The sequence below is a fragment of the Chiloscyllium plagiosum genome, chromosome 7 (assembly GCF_004010195.1).
Source record: "Chiloscyllium plagiosum isolate BGI_BamShark_2017 chromosome 7, ASM401019v2, whole genome shotgun sequence".
Taxonomy (NCBI): domain Eukaryota; kingdom Metazoa; phylum Chordata; class Chondrichthyes; order Orectolobiformes; family Hemiscylliidae; genus Chiloscyllium; species Chiloscyllium plagiosum.
Window position 1 is genome coordinate 61054649 of NC_057716.1, and position 24479 is coordinate 61079127.

Below are 24479 nucleotides of genomic sequence, written 5' to 3' on the forward strand. Positions count from 1 at the left end.
GAGCTGACACAGAGATTATAAAGAATCATTGGAAAATTGAGACATAAGTTATCATGGAGATATGAGGGGCCATTAAGACTGGGTTGAGGGACATGAGTTGTGTTCTGCCTTGGCAAGACTTTTTGAAGCTGTCTTTTTAAAGGTTCCCACATCCAGACTATAGTTCATGACTCCTCTGAATGGTTGTCAGTCATGGAGTCACAGAGAACTTGGCCTGAATCCATGGAAATTGTGGGGCTACGAAATAGCATCCCGTAAAATGGATTTGGCCATATAGGAAATGCATGATGTGGGTTCCGTATCCATTTATCCTGAAAATATTCAGTGAAAATTGGAACTGGAGGTGAAGGGGAAAGGCAATGATGGTGGAGGGGATTTCATCTCATTTGCCTATTTGAGATTACATGAATGTTTGATTCTGTTGCTTCAGCCAACCTCGTACATAACTATATTTTAGAGAGTTATGCTGTTTCCAAGTTCTGATATGTTGCAATGAATGAATTTTGACACACCTTGTAGGTGACTGTTGATGATGCAAAACATATATAAATATTGTTTGACTTACCTCTGCTTTGAGGCTATATAAACAGGCCTTCTCAAAAGGAACAATCTTAGTGTCCTTTGTGACATCAGCATATTCAAAAGGTGGCTTGCCTTTGCGTAATGAATTAAGGATATTCTCTGCTTCTGTTAGATAAGACAGGGCCTGAAAATATGATTGTACAGACAAATGAAGTGCAAGTATTCAATGAATCATGTATAGGTTTGGTTTACATTTTATATACAGCTCAGCCTAATGCACAATTTAGTTTTTACAGATTTCATTCATACTTGTACTTGTATTCATACTTGGCATATCGTGTTCAATTGTTATTGGTATGCCATGAATCCTGGAGCTTGCCTTTTAAAGGAATGTGCTTCTCTATCATCCAATTTTGCTTTGTATGTTTTCTGCTAAATGAAGCTGCTTTTTGCCACATGCAATAGTTGTTTGTTGGAAACTTTTCTACTTTTAGCGAAAGCACATTACAGAATGTTATTATTCTGGATTGAGAAATTACTTATTGATTTGACGCTTGGGTAGCTTATTTCTAACTTTAAGATTGTGCCCTCCAACAATGGATTCCTCCAAGAGCTGAATTTGTAGCTTTTGGTTTTTGAAGAAGTGAGGACTGTAGATGCTGGAGATCAGAGTTGAGATGTAGTGCTGGAAAAGCACAGCAGTTCAGGCAGCATCGAAGGGGCAGGAGAATTGACATTTTGGGCATAAGCCCTTCATTAGGAATGAGGCTTGTTGGTCGGGGAACTGAGAGATAAATGGGATGGAGGTGTGGCTGGGGTGCTGGTGGGAGGGGGAGCGGGGAAGATAACTGAGAATGCAATTGATAGATGAAAGTGGGGGAAGAAGGTGATAGGTTGCAGAGGATGATGGAACAGAAAGATGGGAAAGATGATGGACAGGTCAAAAGGGCGGTGCTGAGTTGGAGGCTTGGGTTTGGGATAAGGTAGGGGGAGGGGAAATGAGGAAACTGGTGAAATCCACATTAATCCCATGTGGGTGCAGGTCCCAAGCAGAAGATAAGGCATTCTTCCTCCAGATGTTGGGTGGTTAGGGTTTGGCGGTGGAGGAGGCCCAGGACCTGCATTTCCTTGGTGGAGTGACAGGGAAGTTGAAGTGTTCCGCCACGGGCAGTGGGGTTGGTTGGTGAGGGTGTCCCAGAAATGTTCTCTGAAACAATCCACAAGTTGGCATCCTGCCTCCCTGATGTAGAAACCACCACACCAGGTGCAACAGATGCAGTCAATGACATTTCTAGAAGTACAGGTAAATTTCTGTTGGATGTGGAAGGATCCTTTGGGGCCTCGGATTGAAGTGAGGGGGAAGATATGGGTGTAGTTTTTAATATCCAGCGGTGGCAAGGAGTGGGAGGGGCATGGATCTGACAAAGGAGTCATGGAGGGAATGGTCTCTCTGAAATGCTGATAGGGGTGGGGAGGAAATATATCCCGACTGGTGGGGTCTGGTTGTAGGTGGTGGAAGATGATGTGATGTGTATGGACGTTAGTGGGGTGGAAGGTTTGGACCAGGGGGTTCTGTCCTTACTGTATTGGGAGAGGTATGGTTCAAGGGTGGAGGTGGAGGAAGTGGAGGAGATGCACTGGAGATACTATCAACCACTTGGGAGGGGCTATTGCGGTCTTTGAAGGAGGCCATTTGGGATTTTCTATGGTGGAATTAGACATCCTGGGAAATGATCTGGCGGAGGCGGAGGAATTGGGAATAAGGAATGGCATTTTTACAGGAGGCAAGGTGGGAGGTGGTGTAGCCCAGGTGTGAGTCCATAGGTTTGTAGTAGATCTTGATCATCGGAGATGGAGATGGAAAGGTCCAAGAAGGGGAGGGAGGTGTCCGAGATGGTCCAGGTGAATTTGAGGTCGGGGTGAAAGGTGATAGTGAAGTTGATGAACTGTTCAACCTCCTTGTGGGATCACGTGGTAGCACCAATACAGTCATTGATGTTGCAGAGGGAAAAGTGGGGATGGTGCCAGTGTAGCTGCGGAAGATGGACTGTTCCACGTACCCAATAAAGGGGCAGGCATAGCTGGGGCTCATGCGTGTCCTCATGGCTACCCTTTTGGTTTGGAAAAAGTGGGAGGATTGGAAGGAGAAGTTATTAAGGGTGAGGACCAGATCAGCCAAACTGAGTGTGGCAGTGGAAGCATACTGGTTGGGACAGCGTGAGAGAAGAAACAGAGGGCTTGGAGGCCTTTGTCATGATGGATAGATATGTACAGGGACACCACCCACACACTTCACCTCTTATAAGACCTTCGTTTCCCCAGCCCTGTATGCCTTATCTTCACCATGGACACCTAGTCCCTGTACACATCTATCCACCACAACGATGGCCTCCAAACACTCCGTTTCTTCCTCACGCCATCCCAATCAGTACCCTTCCACTGACACTCATCCACTTGGCACTCATCTTGAACACCTCCTTCCCCTTCCTGGACTTCTCCATTTCCGTGACTGATTAATCACAGACATCTGCTACAAACCCACAGACTCCCACTGCTACCTGGACTACACCTCCTCCCACCTGCCTCCTGTAAAACACCACCCCTTATTCCCATTTCCTCTGCCTCTGCTGCTTCTGTTCCCAGGATGACCAATTCCACCACAGAAAATCCCAGATGGCCTCCTTCAAAGACCACAATTTCCCCTCCCACATGGTCGACGATGCCGCCAATGCATTTCCTTCACATCCTGCAACTCCACCCTTGAACCCCACCCCTTCAAATGCCACCGCAGGAAGTGCAAAGCCTGCACCCACACCTCCCCCCTCAGCTCCATCCAAGGCCCCAATTTCCTTTCCACATCCGACAGAAACTTACAAACAATGACATTAGTGGAGGGACAGGTATCCGTTGCACCAGATGTGGTCTCCTCTACATTGGGGAGATAGGATACCAACTTGTGATCATTTCAGAGAACATCTCTGGATACCCACACCAACCAATCTCACCGTCCCGTGGTTGAACAGTCAACTTCCTGTCCCATTGCACCAAGGACATGCGGATCCTGGGTCTCCTCCACCGCCAAACCCTAACCACCTGGTACCTGGAGGAAAAACGCCTCATCTTCCGCCTTGGGACCCACGGGATTAATGTGGATTTCACCAGTTGCTTCATTTCCCCTCCCCCATCTTATTCCAAACCCAACCCTCTGACTCAGCATTGCCCTCTTGACCTATCCATTTTCCTTCCCATCTATCCGTTCCACCTTCCTCTCCGAACTATTACCTTCTCCCAAACCTTCACCTACCTATTGCATTCTCAGCTCCCTTCCCCCCAGCCCTCACCCCCTCCTATTTATCTCTCATCCCCCCCGGCCCAAAAGCCTCACTCCTGATGAAGGGTTTTATGCCCAAAACGTCGATTCTCCTGCTTCTTGGATGCTACCTGAGCTGCTGTGCTTTTCCAGCACCACACTCTCGAAAGGTTTTAGTCTTGGTCCATTTTTAAAATGTCTATAGAAAAGACATTAATATGAGGATGGCATTGGATAAGTCTAGAATAATTACATCATCAGCTTAGTGCATCCCAGGGAATGATCTGTTTCACAATTATAACTGTAGTTGCTGTGCAAGTTACAAATAGTGTTCATTTGGTGATGGTCAGGTTCAGCTGATTCCAATGCCCTGATCTTGGAGGCCTTCAGGATATTTTATGGCATAGTTTGTTCTGAAAGAATGTGTTAGTCACACAACCCTTATTGTAGCAGTAGCCTCCCTTTCATTCTTGTTTTTCTTCTCTTGCCATGATACCTGAGGAAGGAGAGCAACAGCTCATGGTCTTAACCCAAGCTGGGGTTGAAATTGCAACCCCCCCCCCCCGCCATGGGTCAGGATGTTCAGGTTTACGGATTCTGCTAATAGCAGTGTTAAGCTCCTCAAATAACTCATTTTTGCTTCTGCAGTACAGCTTTGTACTAGAGGATAGTTGGAAATCTGTTACACATGAGAGGGTGCACACAATCCTTCTCAAAATTTGGCAACTTCTGTATGACATACAAGCCTTGATCCTCACCAATGAATCCATGACAGACTTAATGTGTGTGCCAACCAGGTTCAAGCAATGCTATGTCATTGATTCAATACTCCTTGCCATCTTCCTTGCCACAATACTTCATCCCATATCTAAAACATTTTCCAATGGAGGGGAAAAACAGTTCAACCTGCATCATCTCCAGTCCAGAACCAATGCAATCCCAACCTCTGTCATCTGAGTGCCCATAAACAGCTGAGCCTCTGCTGGGAGTTTAGTTTATCATCATTTACTCTGTATTCCTCAAAGTCCCTCATGTTGTATAAATCAACTGGTGCAGCATTGCAAAACATGTACAGAGATTAATATTTAATGAGTTTAGTTGACTTTGATAATATTCATAGATTAATCTATTATTATAATATTCTGCTTAACTATAACTGATATAGATTCTAATACATTAAGATTGTGTAACACTGCATCATCTCATTTGACAAAGGAATGCAAAATTCAGAGAACAACGTATTTAGCTCATTTCCACTTTACAGAGCCAAATTATGAGAACTTACAATCTTCAAGTTTGAATAAGATGGTTTACATCTTTCTGGATTATTAATTCTTTATCAGGCAAAATGTGGTGTTATCAACAAAGGAAGGCTATGAGCCGGTTACAATGGGAGGGAAAAATAGTGACAGCTGTGCTCTATGCTGGCTTGATTTTCACACATAGTATCTTTGGAGAGAAACAATTTCATGAGGCTAAATACATTCTTTGTATGAGAGTTAATTCCTGTAGCAATAAATGTGTTTTAGTTTTTACCTGTATAATTCTATGGAATTTTATGACTCAAGATAATGTATTAACTGAATGTATATGGATATCTCATTACCTCTTGCTTTGTAAAAACAATGTGTAAATTAAGTATTATCTACATTTGCAATATGCTTATATTAGTACCTTATGCTCTTCCAGGCACTCACAAGCACAAGAGAGAAAACATTACCTAACAATTAGCCTCTAAAACAAGAATTCACTGATAAGGGGTTTGATTCAATATGGGGGAGCTCTTACAAATTCATCACAAACTAAGACAATCAGCCCAGAGTAAAAATCATGGGGGCCTGACAATACACAATCTCCCTACCTTAAAAATTGGCAATCAAAAGTCACAAAATATTTTCTTATCTTAACAAGGAATTATAAAAGTAACATTAACAGATCATAATGAAAAGGAATTGATACATTAAGGAATCAATCAGGAGATAGAGGTGGGTGACATCAGTCAGCATCTTTCACCTTTAAAAGCCAGTTAGAAACAAGACTTGCCTCACCCATGCCAATCAAAATGTAATGATGGAATTGATCATGCAACACCTGAACCACTCAGCTATGGGTTGTGCTTTGAAAGGGTTAATATTGTCTACTTTTCAATGGTTGTTTGAGCAGAAAGAAAAAGATACAGCACCCAATTAAACTGATAATCAGTTTCCATTGTGGAGTGGCTAAGTCCACTGTTTGGTTAAGTGTAATTTCTATTGTGTTTATTTTAATACCTTAATAAATTGGTGAACTTTGTCTAAACACAGTTATGATGAAAGTTAAATTGGATTTTGGAGTCCATTTATACTCTAACAAATATTATTTAACTTTGGGAGGTAAAAATATCTTTATGTATGAGAGTGACAAAAAAAATGACAAGGGTTAACAGTCAAGGGGTTAGATAGAAAAACAAAGTTATTTTTTAGGGACTCCTTCTTAACCTGGTGCTCATCATTCTCTTCCTCCTTCCTATTATATCATTAACCATTCACTGTGCTAATTCTTCACAGCAAAAAAAAGGCAAATGCTAAGAATTGGGAAGCATGAATAAGTATGTGGGTTTTAGCCACATTATGGGAACAGAATGATAACCTGTCATGTTCCTGCTAACTTGGAACGTGCTCTGTGTTTACTATTTCCAATGGCTAGGTCTTTCCTGTATGTCCATAGCTTGTTCCTCATAACACATGAGCCCTTTAATGTCTGAAGTGACTCTTGCTGTGTTTTTTAGTAGCTTATTAATAATAAGCTTGAATGCATTTGGTAATGGCTTCCACACTGAAGCATTTCTTCCATATTACTTTCGTATCATATGGGTGGCTCTTCTGCTAAGAATACAATTGCTTACTAGATTACAATAATATTTCTTTAAAACACACTTCGTAATATGCCATTGCCTTCAACTTGAATCCCCCATTTATTTGACAACTGGACAGCATATTATTGAACAGTTGAAGTTGTATACGTGATGGTATCACACTGTTATGGTGGACATGATCTGGAGATACCGGTGTTGGACTGGGGTGTACAAAGTTAAAAATCACACAACACCAGGTTATAGTCCAACAGGTTTAATTGGAAGCACACTAGCTTTCGGAGCGATGCTCCTTCATCAGGTGGTACTTTGTTATGGTGGAAGAAGTTTAAGGTACAGCATGTAAGTAATAGCTACTATGGAGAATGAAAACACCCAGTTTAAGATATAAAGGGAATGAATAACTTTGCTTCCAGACTTAATTTCGGCAGACCTGCAGGCATGTGGAGAACCCCTATGCAAATATTGGATAAATCATGAAATTGTAAACAGGTAATTAATTCTGGTTTCAACTCAACATTCTGGTTTTAACAACTGCCATATGGGATTCAAGAACTAACCAGAGTCAACCATCAGTCATGTCTTAAACAGTGAAATTCACTAGCTGCAGCCTTGCCTTGGTGAGGCTCATGTTCATGACTCATCATCTGTGAGTGTACTCCTACTCTTGACAGGTGAATTGCAACTTCATGGAAGTGAGTTCACCTGTCTTGAACTCCACTTACCTTGAGCTGCAATTTCATTACTGTCAGCCTGTTTGGCATCTCTTCTCTCTGTCTTTGCTGAGGACCAAGAGAAGTAACACCATCAACATGAACGGCAACAGGATCAATATCCCAATCAGCACTAGCCACCTTCTCCTCAGCTACATGCTGTTCTATATGAGAGAAGATATCGACAAGGATCCAGCTAGAAGGAGGTGCCACTCCGGAAAAGGGTGCACAGGCAAACAACCAACTCTTTTCAATTTGCACCAGTTTCCCGGAAAGATCAGGCTGTTCTTGTCATTGCATTGCTGGCAGCAACACTCTCCCAGAACTAGACTTCCTTCCCAGATGGGCATATGTTGCTAGCTGCTATTGGAGGTATTTCTCACTGTTTTCCCCTTCTTATCCTCTATGTTTCAAACCCCAGTTCTCTGCCTATCTTTGGAGTTCTATGCTCTGTTTTCCAGCATGGAGTAAAAGCAGAGCATTATGAGTGTGAGAAATGGATATGTGGAGGGGAAGGTTTATGGAGGTAATTTTGAGGCATAGGTGTGAGATGGGACAAAGACAAGGGTGTGTCTGAATGTTGGCTGTTCAGATGGAAATGTTAGGAGGAAATTCGGGGGAGTGAGATAGAGCATTAAAGAGAAATTAGTGCAGTTGTAAATGTGTGCTGAGCAGTAAGATGTTGGGAAAGTCATTGCATGGTGCTTTATTTGTGCAGCTGCTATGCCACTCACTTTCCCTGGGTTCTTGAACTTCTTGATGCATGCTCTCCTGGTTTGCAGAACAACATTCCTGTTGTTCAGTTCCTCAAACTTGTTTGAGGTGAGAAGCTAGCCTCTTGCTTCCATTACTGAGATACATTACCTCATATTTTGCAGCAGGATCTCTAGGTAAGTGTGCATGTTGGAGCTTAGGTGGTCCTCCCAAGAGTCCAATCTTGTGGCTGCTGAAGCTACAAGGATCAATGGACAGTTCAGCTATTCTGACACAAACCCAGGTCCCTTTAATGAGAAATCTCTGAATAGATTTGGTATGTTATCCCATTTGCAATCTCCGATTGGCCAGGAAACCCAGAATTGAAGCTGATACTGAAATTGTGTTGAAGGGCAGTGAAAAAATTACAGATGAAATGCTGTCTGTTTAGATAAAATTCAGCCATGTGTCTCTGTGACTGACATGTTCGACACTTTTCTGAGGCTTCCTCCAATAAGCACAAAACAGTCTCAGTTACTCTGAAAGAGCGCCTCTGGGATAGTCGCAATAAAAGTTGGTATTCTTCTTTCCTGGCTCCGTACAGTGTTGCTGGCTGGAGATTTAGAGGAAAGGGAAGAGGTAGGTAGAAGTGAGGGGGTAGGGGGTACAGTTGCATGTATACTGTAGCAGCATAGAAATGCTGGAAAAATAGAATATTTCATGAGCACCCGATCACATGTGCCTGACAATTAGCATCAATACAATATTTTTAGAAGCCTGCTGCGCAACCAGTTTCTGCTGTAAACCTCATTTTCCCCAAGCATTTTAGAAGTCTCTGCATGAAATCCCACCTTCTCCTACAACCCCTCCTGTCGCCCCATCAACGTGGTACACCTGTGTTATGTGGGAATTTCATTACTGAAATATTACTCATTATTTAGGTTATCTGGCTCTCCATTCCTTGATAGACCATTGATTGCAAGAAGACTCAACTCTTGGGTTGAGTATTGGAATAAATCACCCCATGGATTTTTAGGTCTACACACTTTGAGAATCATATTGTCTGTGGATGAAAGATAGGGTAAGATAGTTTCCAGAGATAAAGAAAGACCAAGGTGACAGATAAAGGAGAATTACAGAGTCACCTGTGATTCTGAATTCATGAGTCATCTATGGTGTGGTACAGCACTAACACTAATAAGTGAACAATGTTAATGTGGCAGGTCATGCATCTTCTTTAAGTTTTCATTTAATAGCTTCATTTTCTCCAAATTATATTGGTCTCACATTTTAATTCTTCATATCTTTTTAAGGTGTCAATAAATGAATAGAACATTAAGTTGTCAGTAGTTCAAAGCATAATATTTATATTGAGACAATTTCATAAGCTAATTAGCTGAGAAATTAGGGATGCTGCTGTGTGCTATTCAACTTAATGTCTTGTTACCTATAAAAATCATGGCAAAAAAAAACTGTAAATAAAGAATAATGAAGAGCATTTAAGGTATTTTTTAATCTTGTAATTTTGCTGGAAGTGCTAACGTGGAGGCATTTCTTTGCTCCACCACTTGGCAGGCACATTTTCATTGTAAAACCTTTTATTTTATTTCTATTGATGGGCTGGGTAATTGGTTTAGCTCAGTTGGCTGGATTTTTAGTTTACAGAGTAGCATAATGCCAACAGTGGGGGTTCAATTCCCATCACTGGTTTAAGGTTACAATGAAGGACTTGCCTGAGGTCTGGTAGCCATTAGGTTAAATCACCACCAATTGTTCTCTCTCTAATTAGTAGCAGCCCCTTTGGTCAAGGAAGACCATGGTGACACAACAACATTGATGGGCTCCAATACAATCAAGTGATTCACCCCTGGATAGCAACCAAGCTGTAAGTTACTTACATCCGGTTCCCTATTCTTGTTTCATTTCCAAAGTTTTGAACTATTACCATCTGTTGGAGCTTATATTAATTTCCTCATTGCTATGCTTTTTCATAATCTTATACATTCAAACCTTTCTTTATTGCACTGTTTTCGGAGTTATCAGTTGGAAAGCAGATACTCTCAGCCTTCAGTTCCATCGGACATGAGGACGTATGCAGTATTTTTGCCATGCATCCAAAATTTACTTTCAGACATTACATTGCTTTTTAAAACATACTGAAAAAAAACTGTTACTTAAATATACATGCTTTTGACAAAACATACCATCAAGTTATTGGATAAATGCAAAGCAGCTGCCGCAGTTTCAAGTAGATAGAAGAATGTCTTAGTCACATTTCCAGCTCCCATCCAGTGACGAACCAGGGGACAGTAAACAGAATCCATTATTTGTTTACATTCACAGTCATTGGCATAAAGGTTATCCTTCCCCTCGCACTCTTTGAGGACCATATCCATCTTTGCAATGAATTCAAAATCATGACTGTTAAAGGAGCAAATGTATGATTATTAAACCATTGGTCAAAACATAGGAACACGTGAACAAGAGTAGGCCATTCAACCCCTTGAACCTGTTCCGCAGTTTAGTCAGATCATGGCCAATCTGCGGCTTAATTCCATACACTTGCCTTTGCCCCATATCCTTTAATAGCTTTGCTTAACAAAATTTGAGAGTTTTAAAATGAACAACTGATCCAGCATCCACTGATATTTGTAGAAGAGTTCCAAAACTCTACCACCCTTAGTGCTTTCTAACTTCATTTTAAAGTTTCTCCTAGTTCATAAATTCATAAGATATAGGAGCAGATTAAGGCCAATTGGCCCATTCGAGTCTGTTCCACCATTCAATCATGGCTGATTTGCTCTTCATTTGCGAGTCTGTTGCTGGAAAGGTACAGCAGGTCAGGCAGCATCACAGGAGCAGGAGAATAGACGATTCAGGCATAAACTCTTCAGCAGGAATGACTTACGCCCAAAAAGTCTATTCTCCTGCTCCTCGGATGCTGCCTAACTTGTTGTGTTTTTCCAGCAACACTCGACTCTGATCTCCAGCATTTGCAGTCTTCACTTTCTCCTAATATGCTCCTCACCCCCATTTTCCTTCAACATATTACCAATTAAAAATCTGTCTAACTCCTCCTTAAATTTACTCATTGTCTCATTGTCTCAGCATCCACTGCACCTTGAGGTAGCGACTTCCACAAAATATATTTGGGAGAAGTAATTTCTCCTCAACTGTTTTAAATTTGCTAACCCTTATCCTAAGACTATGACCTCTCATCCCAGAATGCCCCACACTGGGAAGCATCCACTCCATGTCTATTTTATCCATACATTTTATCATCTTGAATCCTCAATTTGATATCCCCTCATTCTAAATTCCAGAGAGTATAGGCCTATACTGTTCAATCTCTCTTCATATGACAAACCCCTCATCTCAGGGATCAATCTAGTAAACCTCCTCTGAACTGCCTCCAATGCCACAACTTTCCTCAAATACGGGGACCAAAACTGTACACACTACTCCAGGTGTGCTCTGATTAATACTTTGTAGAATTGCAACATTACTTCCTTACCTTTATAGCTAAATGAACAGAATATAAAAGTTAAAAATCACACAACACCAGGTTATAGTCCAACAGGTTTAATTGGAAGCACACTAGCTTTCGGAGCGACGCTCCTTCATCAGGTGATTGTGAAGGAGCGTCGCTCCGAAAGCTAGTGTGCTTCCAATTAAACCTGTTGGACTATAACCTGGTGTTGTGTGATTTTTAACTTTGTACACCCCAGTCCAACATCGGCATCTCCAAATCAAGAATATAAAAGCCAACATTCACTTTTTTTATTATCTGCTGTACCTGCATGTTAGTTTTCTGTGATTTAGGAATGGGTACACTTGGTACCCTCTGCACTGGAGCACTCTGAAGTCTCTCCCCATTTAGATGATAGGTCACCTTCCCATTTTTCCAACCCAAATGCATCACCTTGCACTTATCCATGTTAAACTCCATCTGCCACATTTTGTCCCACTTTCCTAACCAATCCATATTAATTCGCAAATCTCTTATTACCTCAGTGCAATTTGTCATCCTGCTAATTTTCATGCCAATCACAAATATGGCTATATACAAGTCATTAATGTAGATTGTGAATAGCTGGGGTCCAAGGACTGAACCCTGTGCCCCCCCCAACTAGTTACACCTTGCCATCCAGAAAAAAAACATTTATCCTGACGCTCTGTCTTCTGTCCATCAGCCAGTCAACTATCCAAGCTAATAAATTACCTCTAATTCCATGTGATCCAATCTTGTGAATTAACCTTTTGTGCAGCACCTTATCAACCACCTTCTGGAAGTCCAGATATATTACATCTTCAGCATCCCCATTATCTATGTTGTTTGTTCATCTTTGAAGAACTCTAACAAATTAGTCAAACATGATTTGCCCTTCATCATGCAATGCTGACTCTGGTGGATAGTATTTTGACTTTCCAAATATCATGATATTGCTTCCTTGATAATTGGTTCTAACAGTTTCCCAACAACATTCTCCTGAATGGTACGACCCTAAGTTTTAGACTATGCATCCGATGTCTGGCATCTCCAACCAGTAGAAATAGAAATCTTTGAGGTTGTAGATTAGTTCATTGAACTGGTCTGTTTCTCTGCAGGCATTTCATTGCCTCGCCAGGTAACATCATCAGTGTATCTTCGATAAAGTGTTGGTGGTCTGTCCCGCTTGGTATTTATGTGTTTATTCGTTTGTGGTACTTCCAGTTCTGTATCTGAGTGGTTTGTATACAGGGTGCATTTCAATGTGTTTATTGATTGAGTTCTGGTTGGAGTACCAGGCTTCAAGGAATTTCTTGCATGTCTCTGTTCTGCCTGTGCTAGGATTGTTACATTGTCCCTGTTGGATTCATGTCCTTTGAAGTCTGTGTGGTTGGAAATGAGAGAGTACTGATCTTGTCTGGCAGTGGTAAATTGATATTCATGCACTTGTATAGTCAGTATTCTTCGTGCTCATCCTGTGTAGTGTTTTTCATAGTCCTTACAAAAATCTTTAACTACTCTGTCTTTTCTTATTAATGTTCCAAAGACTTCAATCAGATCACCCCTTAACCATCTCAACTGTAGAAAACACAGGCCTAATTTATATAACCTAAATTTGAAAATTTAACCCTGAAAGTCCAGATATCATTCTTGTAAACCTACTTTGCACTCCTTCCAAAGCCATTATATTCTAAGGTGTGGTGTCCAGATCTGCTCACATTACTCCAATTGGGATCGAACTGGGTTTTTTTAATAGCTGCAGCATAACTCTTGCATCCTTATATTCCAGCCCTCTCGATGTAAAGGGTAGGATTCCATTAGTTTTCTTGATTATTTTCTGCACCTGCTTGTGGCATTTTAAAGAGCTATGCACTTGAATCTCCAAGTATCTTTTGACATCCACTGTATTTAACTTCATACCATATGGAAAGTACGTTGATCTATCCTTTCCTTTTAGGTCCAAAATGGTTAACCTCACAATTACTAACATGGAACTCCATCTGCCAGTGTTTTGCCCAGTTAGTCTAACAATATTAAGACATTTTATGCTGTCATCTACATTGTCTGCAGTGCCACCCAACTTTGTGTCATCATCAAATTAAGTGCACTTTCTATTATTTAAGTCGTTAATAAATAATGAATTATTAAGGTCCCATCACAGATTCTTGGTGGGACTCTACTAGTCACACTCTGCCAATTTGAGAACATACCCGTTATCTCTACATTCTGTAGACAGCCACCCAATCAATTTCTCACCCATGTCTGTAATTTGCTCTCATTTCTGTGGGCTCTGACCTCAGTTAATAATATCTTAACTCTTAAAAGTAACTGAAACTCTTCAAAGCTTTAAAATGTGTCATATTACCTGCCAGCTGGCACTTCCATGCTTTGGATCACTGGAACTGAAAGATTAAAATAGCATAGCTTGACTCTATACAAAATAGATTTTTATTTAAAATTATTGCAAATGAATGATCTAGAAATTCAATGGCATGGATAAATCTGCATTGTGTAGATGTTGTGCAATTAACTGATGATATGTATTAGGAGTGTAGACTGCACACGAAATACACTTGATCTGCTTATTTTAGCCATCTATCTCATACCAATGGTTCACTGGCTGCACAGTTCACAATACTCAGACTGAAAGAATGGCTGTAAAGAATTCAAAAGAAAAACACAAAACTGATTGGAATGGCAAGAAATTGGTCTCCCAGGTTCTCCCACTTCAAAAAAAATGCTGGAGAAACTCAGCACATCTGGCAGTATCTGTGGAGAGAGAAAAAGAGTTAATGTTTCAAATCCGATTTGATTCTTCTTCAGAATGTCTCCCATGTTGCAGTGTCTTTATGTAAGTTATTGGGAGGAGGATAGACATTCTTTAATGTGAAGGATAGAAAGCCCTCTGAATTCAGTTCAAGTGAAGAGAAGGAAGTAGAACTGTGGTTGATGTGAGCAGCATTTCTCTGAGGCCATAAATAACATAGGATATTGTCAAACCATAACATCTTAAGATCACTTTTAGTACCTTTTCATCGTAGCTGCATCATTCAGAGTTCAATTTATTACAATAGTCACATTAATCATTTATCTAAGTTGACTGCATGGGCTGATGCAAATAGAACACTACAGTTTATTTAATAATCTTCATCTCACCCCTGCACCTCTAGGGGTATGGAGAATAATGGCTATGTTATTGGATAAGTAAATTCGAGGTCTGGCATAATAATCCAATTACATGATTTGAAAGACCCCACGGCAGCTGGAGAATTTAAATAAATACATTCATTTAGAATGAAAAGCTAGAATATGAATTATGACCATCAGACTAATAAAAACCCATGCAGTTCATTACTATCCTTCACAAAACAAAATCTGCAAATCTTTGAGGTAATGTAGTTGATCCTTAAATGCCCTCTGAGTTGGCTTAGCAAGCAATCAGTTGTACATGGACAAGCAATAAATGCTGCACATGCCAGTGAAATCCACAATTTGTAAATAAATAAAGCCAAAACTACCATTGCAATGTTTTGGCCTCATCTATTTCCAGGGGTTGAGAATTCCACAGGCTCACCACACCCTCTCAGGGAAGAAAATTCTCCTCCTCTCAGTCCTAAATGGCCTATCCTTTCAATTTAGACGATTCCTGGTTCCGGACTTTGCACCCACTGAGAACATCCTTCCTGCATCTACCCTTTCTGGAGTGTGATAGGTTTCAATGAAATTCTTTCATTCGTCTGAACTCACTGATTCAACTACAGGGTGACCCCCATATCCACTGAATCGTTTTCTGTGGTTTAAGTTACTCGCACGGCCCGAACATATTATAGGGAACATTCCAGAACCAGGGACCAGGAGGCTGCTGGGAAGGAATGTTTTCCATTTAAATGGATGGGTTTGCTCCTATCCGCAGTTTCGGGCTTCCATGGTAGGTTTTGGAACATATTCCCTGTGGCTATGGGGGCATCTATGGTATTCCTCATACATTAGTTCTACTATCTTAGGAATCATGTAAAGTTTATCTGTAACTTCCTCCATATCAAGGGCATATCTCCTCAGACAGGGAGACCAAAGTGCACATTCTCCTCCAGGTGTTGTCATACCAGTGACCTAGTGAGCAAACATCCCTGCTCCTGTATTCGATATGACTTCTGTCATCCAACAAACTCTATGTGACAAGTTGAGGATCATTTTAAAGCATATTTACTTCAACTTTGTTCATTTTTTGCACCATTTTCTCTTGTCTTCACCTCTCCTTGTTTATTCGTTTCAGCCCTTCTAAAACATGCAAACAGTGGGGGAAGGGAATTAAATGATAATGAAGCCACAGTTCAGAATCTTGAGGGTAGAAGTACAGAGCCTGAAGGTGGGAATAGAAGTCAATTATATGAAATGATGGATGACCAGGATCGCACCACCTTTCAACATCCAACTAAATTAGGTGGCTATGAATATGAATGATGACCATCCACCTTTCAATACAATGCCAATTGAGGCCCTTAAGTAGTCAACTAATGACCACTTAAAGGTCTAATCCCACATAATCTCCAAATATTTTAATACCAGGCAATTCAACGAAAGTCAGCCTACCAACTGGTGAGCAGTGCGGGCAGGTTGTCGAATCCAGAGGCGGCCCCTCAATCCATACTACTTCTTGTACACTAGGGGAACTGGACATACAGCAGGGCTTGGCTGCTAAGGGTCAATCTCTGACTTTCCTTTTAATTCCTCTGTCCCTTAATCCCAGTAATTCCAAACCATGACACCATCCCCTCTCCCACAAAAAAAACTTACATTTTATGCATATGGATCTCCGTACAAGGAGTCTGGGATATATTCCACCAGCTGCCACCAGAATCTCTGTGGTGCTGCTAGATGCTGGAGGTGCAAGTTGCTAATTGTCAGGCAGCTTTGGGTGGCTGATGCTTTCTCATTTCAGGTCCTAATACTGGTAGAAGTCCCAATGACAACCAATCAGCTGCACGATTGCTGGAAGGTCCAATGGGCTTTCACATCTTTTGCATCAATTAACAGGTCTGGGATTTCCCACCTCCAATCTCTCTCGTGTTTGGACTTATTCCATGCCATGAAGGAATTATCTTCTGAAATCTGACTGGATTCCAGATAACCAAATTCAATTTTCCTTCCAGTTCTACTTCCTTATGAGATGAACTCATGCGGAAGCCAGTATTTCACATTAATTCTTAATTCTAAAGTTTCAATGTTTTGAATTCACAGTCCTCAAAGATCAAGTTAATATGCAACTAAGGAAAACATTCCATGACTATTTATTAAGTTGGCAAATATAAACTTGATTTCCTTAGGATGTGCATTAATCACAGAACAATCCACCAACCATGCTTTGACTGCCATACTAATGATTGAGTTCACTAAACATGAGGGCATGAGAATCACAAAATCTCTACAGTGTGGAAACAGGCTGTTCAGCCTAACAAGTCCACATCGGCCCTCCAAAAATTAACCCACCCAGACCCATTCCCCTACATTTAGCCCAGACTAATGCATCTAACCCACACATTCCTGAACACTATAGGCAATTCACCTAACCTGCACATCTTTGGATTGTGGGAAGAAACCAGAGCACCTGGAGGAAACCCACGCAGACACAGATAGAATGTGCAAACTACACTGACAATCACCCGAGGCTGGAATTGAACCCTGGTCCCTGGCGCTGTGCAGCAGCAGCAGCATGAACATGCAGCTTCAGAAATACTGCTAAAGAATCAAGCAGTACATCTTCCCACTGTGCAGGTGGGAAAAAGATTTTTAAAAAATATCAGAACAAGCAATTGCAAATTGGAATTATAAAAATAAAGAAAATTTGGATTGGTTTGGATTCAAGACCTAATTCTCAGCGATCTTAACTATTACTATTATTTAATTCATTTGCTCCTATTATTTTTATTAATTACCTTGTTCAGAATTCTTAGAGGTCTTTGGACCAATAATGTTTGATGTGTCCACTTGCAGTCCAGAGGATGAGCTCGGATATAAGTCTTTAATATCAAGCTCTAAAGATGCAAAGTAAGATATAGATTATTTTCAACAATATCCCTTATTGAATGTTAGAATCTATAAGATATTGTTCTCATGGAGGCCATGGTAAGCATAACCAAAACTGCCAGTTTATTTTTGAAATCATTGAGATTTATGCTGTTATTGCGTACTTTTTCTCCATTCACTAAAGCTATTTGAGTTGCCAAAGAACAAGGGTGCCAGCAGCTCCAGTACTTTGCCAACATTGATATGTTACCTTTGATACTCTGCAAAATATTTGATCAAAGGATTCTTTCAGTACCACTTTATAGTATAGTCAAAACCATGTATTTGAGTGTCACTGGTTTATTTATACATAAAAACAAGTTAACTTACTAGTTACAGAGGATCATGCCGAGAGTTCCACGAGTTGACAGCCCAACCTGCATACACATACACACACAAAAGATGGCTAGACAATCAGTGACATGCAACTCGTGTGATTAGGATGGAGATGCCAAGAATGTACATCAAGCATGCACCCCATGTTTTCCTCATTGAAGAATATATAGATGGAGCTAAATGATAGTCTCAGTATTGAGCAGGGAATCCCTGAGTACAATTAGCAAAATTTGTATTACCTTCTATTTACGAAGTAATTGTGGCTTGCAACACATCACTGATGGCATTGTGGTTGCATGACTCAGTGGGGAGCCTCGGTTTATGTGAGATTTGAAACACTTTAAGCTCGCCTGTACCAGTTAAAGCCAGCCTGTTTTTTTTTAAATCAAAAATAGGAATTGCTGGAAAACCTCAAAAGGTCTGTTTCTCAGACCTCAACTGTCTCTCAGTTCTGAGGAACGGCCACTCAACCTGAAACATTAACTTTGATTTCTGACGACAGATGCTGCCAGACCTGCTGAGCTTTTCCATAAATGTTTGTTTTTGTTTTTGATTTACAGCATCTGCAGTTCTTTTGGATGTTCTTTTCTGAGGTGTAATCTAGTTTATTAGGGGCTGAAAGTAGTAAAAGAGGAACTAAAGAGAAGAGAAAGCCCTCAAGAATAGTAAAATGAGCCAGAGAGTCTATCCAGGGCACTCTGATGCAAGAGGTACACAGGAAGAGTGAGATGTACTCTTTCAGGAGCCCCTTTGAACAAATACTAAGAAGACAGTGAGAAACATTCATCAAATCACTCAATGCCAGCAGCCTTGTCCTTAGGATGCAGTATAGGAGTGCAGGAAAACGTTTAATGACCTCATATGAGTGATCAACATCATTAAAGGCACCTTCATCTATCATCACTTAGCAGCTTCACCACTAGCTTCATACACGACTTCATTCACAACACCTCCATTACCCACCGACAACACTTTTTACCAATCACAATTATATCTCACATTCATAATCTCATGCAATTAACAATGTTGCAAACTGTAAACTCAAAGTTTACAGTTTGCCCACACTTCTATAATTCTAGCTATTTAATTGTAACAGTCATATTACCAAAATACATTGTATCACTCACGAACACATCTCTCCCTTGCATGACAAATTAGCTGATACTCAGGGAGTGCAGCACCCACAGCAGGTATAGATTCACCTTTATGCCCTCACAGAGGAAACACATCTTCTTCCCACAGTTGGCTATGATTTACAGTTTGCAGATGACTTAACCATATACCACATTCCTTCTCCCTTCCATCACCACAATTTTGTCCTTACATTTTTATGCTTTCCAATAACCAAGAACTGGTTGCTAGGAAGGAAGACTGAAAGAGGAAGATGAGATTGATAAAGAACAAAATCATCACTTAATGAGAATCTCTCAGCTACCAGCTCAGATAACAGCATTCCACAAGCATTAACTGATGGCATAAAGGCTGGATCTGGGTGTCATGAGATATTGCATGAGGTAAGTTACAACTAGACTTAAGGGAAAAGGGGGAAGATTTATATTGCTGCCAGCTCCCCGCAGGGTGATTTCACACAAGCTCTGCTGTAGAGGATCCTGGTGAAGACTTTCACGGAATACCACATTGAAAAAGGCTAACAAACATGCTAGTCAGCCTAAAAACCTGCAATCACTCTAAAGAGGAATTCAAGATTCACCTAGAAGTGAATTCCCTCATGTTTTTGATAGATGGACCATTTGAGTGTAACCAGCCAGGAATGTGAGGTAGTGGGAGTACTCATTACATCATAGCTGCTTTAGTATTAATGTTGGACTGGGGAATGGTTTGTACATAAACTGTAGCTTTCACAGAGGTGAGGAGATCAATGCACAGCTGAAAGGAAATATCACCATTTCACTGAATAACAAAATCAAATGGAAAGCCAACTCAATCCTTGCAGAATATATCATACAGGAAGCAGAGGCTGGCAACAACTGAAAATATGACACAATCTTAAAATGTCTTTACCCAGTCTATTTGCCCTGGCAGTAGGTCACAGTCTCTAGCCACTCTAGCTCAGGGACCATTTCGCTGTTCTCTCTTTGCTGGTTATCATGGTGGCTCATCTCAGGACGCTCACTCTCATCATCTTCCTCCTCAGTGGTTTCCTCTCATCCCTCTATCATTTTCTCTGCTAACACGTTCCCCTACTGGTGACTCAGATTATGAATTGTGCAGCATGCCACTGTACTGTGTGACACTGTCTGGCCAATCAAAGCATCAGAATCTCATTTTCAAAAGACCTACTGTCTGTTTTACAATGGCCCTCGTTGAAGCCCTGTATGTCTCCTCAGCAGCATTTGAGGATTTCTTCGCAGTGCAATCAGCCCTCTGTAAAGAGATTGCTGTTAATTGCCTAGCGTAGTTCATTGTAAGGCATGGAAGCCTTAAAAAGAGGCTGGCACCTGTGAGTGCTACAAGGTGTACAAGTCATGTTAGCTCCTTGGATATCGAGCAGAGACTTTCATTTGTTGGCTGTTGTGGTTTTAAATGATTTGAACATTAAACAAGTAGAATCCTTTTCTGCTGACAAAGATTGCTGGTTCATGATACGGTGTTCTGATTGCCATGGCTGTGTAATCGATTGCACCCTGAACCTGTGGGAAATGAGTGGTGGGCAAAATTCCTAATGCTGCAGCTGCCTAATTGCTCGCGTCAAAGGGGGAAAGTGGTAAGTTGGTGGGTTCTTGCACGTAGATAATCAATTATCCTGGAAGCATTTCTGAATTGAAGACCGTGAAATGCCATAGAGGTGAAATGATATACTAGCAATAAAATAAGGGAAACTGTTATCTTTAGAGTGACTGAGGTAGGATTGCTACTCAGTCCGTGTGGTTGCAGGTGCTTGTTCAAGAGCAGGCATTTGCTGGCCATAGACAGTCTGCATGTAAAAGCCATAGGCAATAGTGACTCTTGAAAATCCCTCTCATGAAGCTTCCTATCCTCTTCTCTGCTTTATGAAATCTGATCCTTCTTTTTAAATTGACTCCTTCGACTGTATTCATTCCCTCAATAACCCAGTCCAATGAAGCCAATCCCTGGAACTGAGATTCCTACTTACCTTGAGATTCCATTCACTCTCCCTTTATAAGACCCCTGACCATTATGTCCCAAACCCTCAGGACTGACTGTGACACAGCCAACTGACTGGTTCCATCTGACTTGCAGAATTAAATGTGTTAGGAGAAAGTGAGGACTGCAGATGCTGGAGATCAGAGCTGAAAATGTGTTGCTGGAAAAGCGCAGCAGGTCAGGCAGCATCCAAGGAGCAGGAGCATTCCTGAAGAAGGGCTCATGCCCGAAACATCGATTCTCCTGCTCCTTGGATGCTGCCTGACCTGACTGCGCTTTTCCAGCAACACATTTTCAGCGCAGAATTAAATGTGTCTCAATCTCCAGACAATAAAGATAGAGATCCTCAATTCAGGTAGGATCAATCACCTGACTGATTCTGGCCAACTCCCTGAACTGGAATCGGATGGACCCCTTGACTGCATGTGATGATATTCCCTGACTGACTGTAGACCCTCTTGATCCCATTAAGGACTAGTCCCCTTTGACTTTCTAAAAATGGCCATCTGCTTGAAGCTCATGCACGAGTTTGCCAGTTGTTGGCACATGCTGTAGCTGTGATGTTGACATAGCACAGTGTCACATAGTGACATGTCTACCCTCTTATCTGTTCCATACATTCAATAGTGACAAGCTGCAATCTTTCTCTTTGTGCTAATAAAAACAATGCAGGTCAAAAAGACTGGCTGCCTGTAACTTAGCCAGTTAACTAAAAGATAATACAAAGGGGATGGCAGGCTATAACTTGACATTGTACAGACTATGCACTAAATAATGAATTCAAACCACAGAGGCTGGTGTGAGATAAAGCACAAAATGATTGAGTGTTAAGAAATGAAGCCAAGAGCCATAAGATGCATCGTTTGTAAATGTATGTGATGCGTATGACTCTGAGTGCAAAAGAATCTGACAGAAGTACACAAGTTGTATATGTCCCTGAGCTTCAAATTTAAGTCCTGAAGGGTCAAAGTAGTGGGAGAGTTGGACTGAAAGCAGGCATGAATTTGTTTATTCATTCATAGGATTAAGGTGGTGGCAAGCTACCTTTTTTAACCGCTGCCGTCCATTTGGTGTAGACTACAAAGAAGGAACAGCAATATTTCCACATCAGGATAGTGAGTGAATTGGAAGGAATCTTGCAGATGGTGATGTTCTAGTATATCTGCTGGCCTTGCCCTTTCTGATGGTAATAGTCATAGTCCGCAGAAGAGATGAATGTGTAAAAAAAGTTATGACATTAATGGGAAGCACAAACTACATTTCAAAATATCCGCTCAAGATACTTCATTCTAGCTTCTGCCTCCTGACACCAGAAGACTATTAAAAGTGACAGCTATCAAATGTTAGCCATGCCTTTTGATCATGATTCCCAAACCACGGGTTACATCCTACAATACTGTCATAGAAGCAGATTTTGGGTTATAAACACCCTCTCTTCCAAAGCAGCAATGCTGACTTGAGATGACACTCTGTCAGATATAGCCTTGGCTCAATTCTGCCAAACTGGAAAGAGGCAGACAGCGATCACTAAGCAGCTTTTAACCAGGAAGTGCTTTTAATACCGGTATTTATATAACTTATTTAAATTACTTTGATTACCTTGCTGACTATCTATAGAATGACTTGCTACAGTTGCATGACTAACTGTGTTATATAGGTCTTTTCGTCTTTGGGTGATGCTTTCACTTTCACGAACTGCAAATGTTACCATTTTTCGGTGCTGATATATGAAGTCACCTTCTCCACAACTGTTGCACTTGTGAGCTGCATTTTCCAGAAATTTAGTGCACTTTGTGTGAAGTGATTTTTTCTGTTCCTTTAGCCATAGATCATTCGCTGTTTCATGCACAAGTGCAATGCAGAATCTCATCAGTTTGCATCTCCACAGAACAATTTTCTCTTTGTTTGGTTCTGCAAATGGAAATATTAGTTATTTCTTTAACAAATACTGTTGCACAGAGCTTATATAGTCATCCACCATTCTTTTAAGAACAATTATTTTGCAATTTGTTTAGATTTATGTTTTACTTCTCATGTTTTATAAAATAGCACAGACGATGGCACAGACAATTCAAACTCTATGTATGTGTAAAACAAAAATTAATGATTCATGGTGCCATGGCATTGAAGCCAACTTGAAGGGAGAAAATAAATAACAGGCAACCAAGCATGTGACAGTTTTAAAGGACTTTTATTTATCAAAGTTGGGTATCCAGTGAGTACAAAGCACATATCCAAATGCAGTTCAGTCCAGTACTGACGGTGTGCTACACTGTCCTGAGTGCTGACTCTTGGCTGAAATATTAAAATAATATATTTTCTCCCCCTATTTTGTGTAAGTGAAAACTTCCACAAGCATTCAAAGTAATAGAGGGAATTCGCCTGACCAACATTTAAAACCTAATCAGAAACAGAAAAAGATCACTTGGCAATTTCTGTTTTTGTTTGTTTCAGATCTCCAGCATCTGCAGTCCTTTGTTTCATTATTTGTAGGCTATACAAAGTTCAGACCATTTTAGCCTCTAAGTTTCCAAATATTAATACAAACATGTCACGAACGGTCAACACAGTGAAAGAAAGAGGCAAGTCTGAGGATAAAAATAAGAGAAAGAAATAAATACATAATTATACAGTTTATTTTTCAATTTGAAAACGAAAACCTTTCAAGACAGCAAGATAAGAAATTGCTAATAGGTATTGGTGATACAAGTTATGGATTGTGAATAAAGGGTGCTCTAGCTTTTGGGGAAAGTGAATAAGAATGGGAATACGAAGGGACATTTAAAGGTGAGGAAAGACTTAGAGGATAGTTGATAAAGTGGTTTGACAGGTTACTCAAGGACGTAAGACAGGAAGAGGGGTACTTTGAAAATTAATGGATAGGTAGCAAGGTGAGCACGGAGGTTGGGGCTGCATGAGTGGAGAATTGAAATGGAGTAGAAACTAAGCCTACGAGTGCTGTAATTTTCTTGTACGTCTACACTAAAATGCAATCAAATGTCTAATGGCTTCTTTCTCTGTCACACTACCCACTACACATCATCTGCCACCTGAAATGGAAGAACAAAACAATGTCCAAAGAACAAAGCAAAAAGAAAACCTTAAAGTAGAAAAATAAGAGATGGAAAAGGGCAGCAATAGAAAAGGGTAAATAAAAGAGAGAATTAACAAAGAGAAGGCACCAATCTCAATGGAGGCCTCTTAGTCAAATAAAATGTGACTGAAAAGTTGAATGCAGGTGTATAGGTTTGTCAATAAGTCTGACAAATGTTTTTGGGAAGTACAAAATAAATCATCATAGGTAATTGATTAAAAAATCTTTCATTGATCAAACGCTTAAAAGAAACATGTTCTTAAATAGAAACTTGTTCCCAT

The 24479-nt window shown here is 40.6% G+C and overlaps 1 protein-coding gene across 1 annotated transcript in view; it reads right to left on the minus strand.

Annotated features, from left to right (window-relative positions):
* Positions 1–24479, minus strand: part of LOC122551928 (adenylate cyclase type 10-like) — a 187001-nt gene that overhangs the window by 52841 nt on the left and 109681 nt on the right. The window contains exons 20-25 of the mRNA XM_043694498.1: positions 22704–23015; positions 17513–17611; positions 16374–16457; positions 13945–13981; positions 10294–10510; positions 566–706 (exon numbers count right to left, since the gene is read on the minus strand). Of these exons, the coding sequence (XP_043550433.1) occupies positions 566–706; positions 10294–10510; positions 13945–13981; positions 16374–16457; positions 17513–17611; positions 22704–23015 (890 nt within the window). The remainder of the gene's footprint in view (positions 1–565; positions 707–10293; positions 10511–13944; positions 13982–16373; positions 16458–17512; positions 17612–22703; positions 23016–24479) is intronic.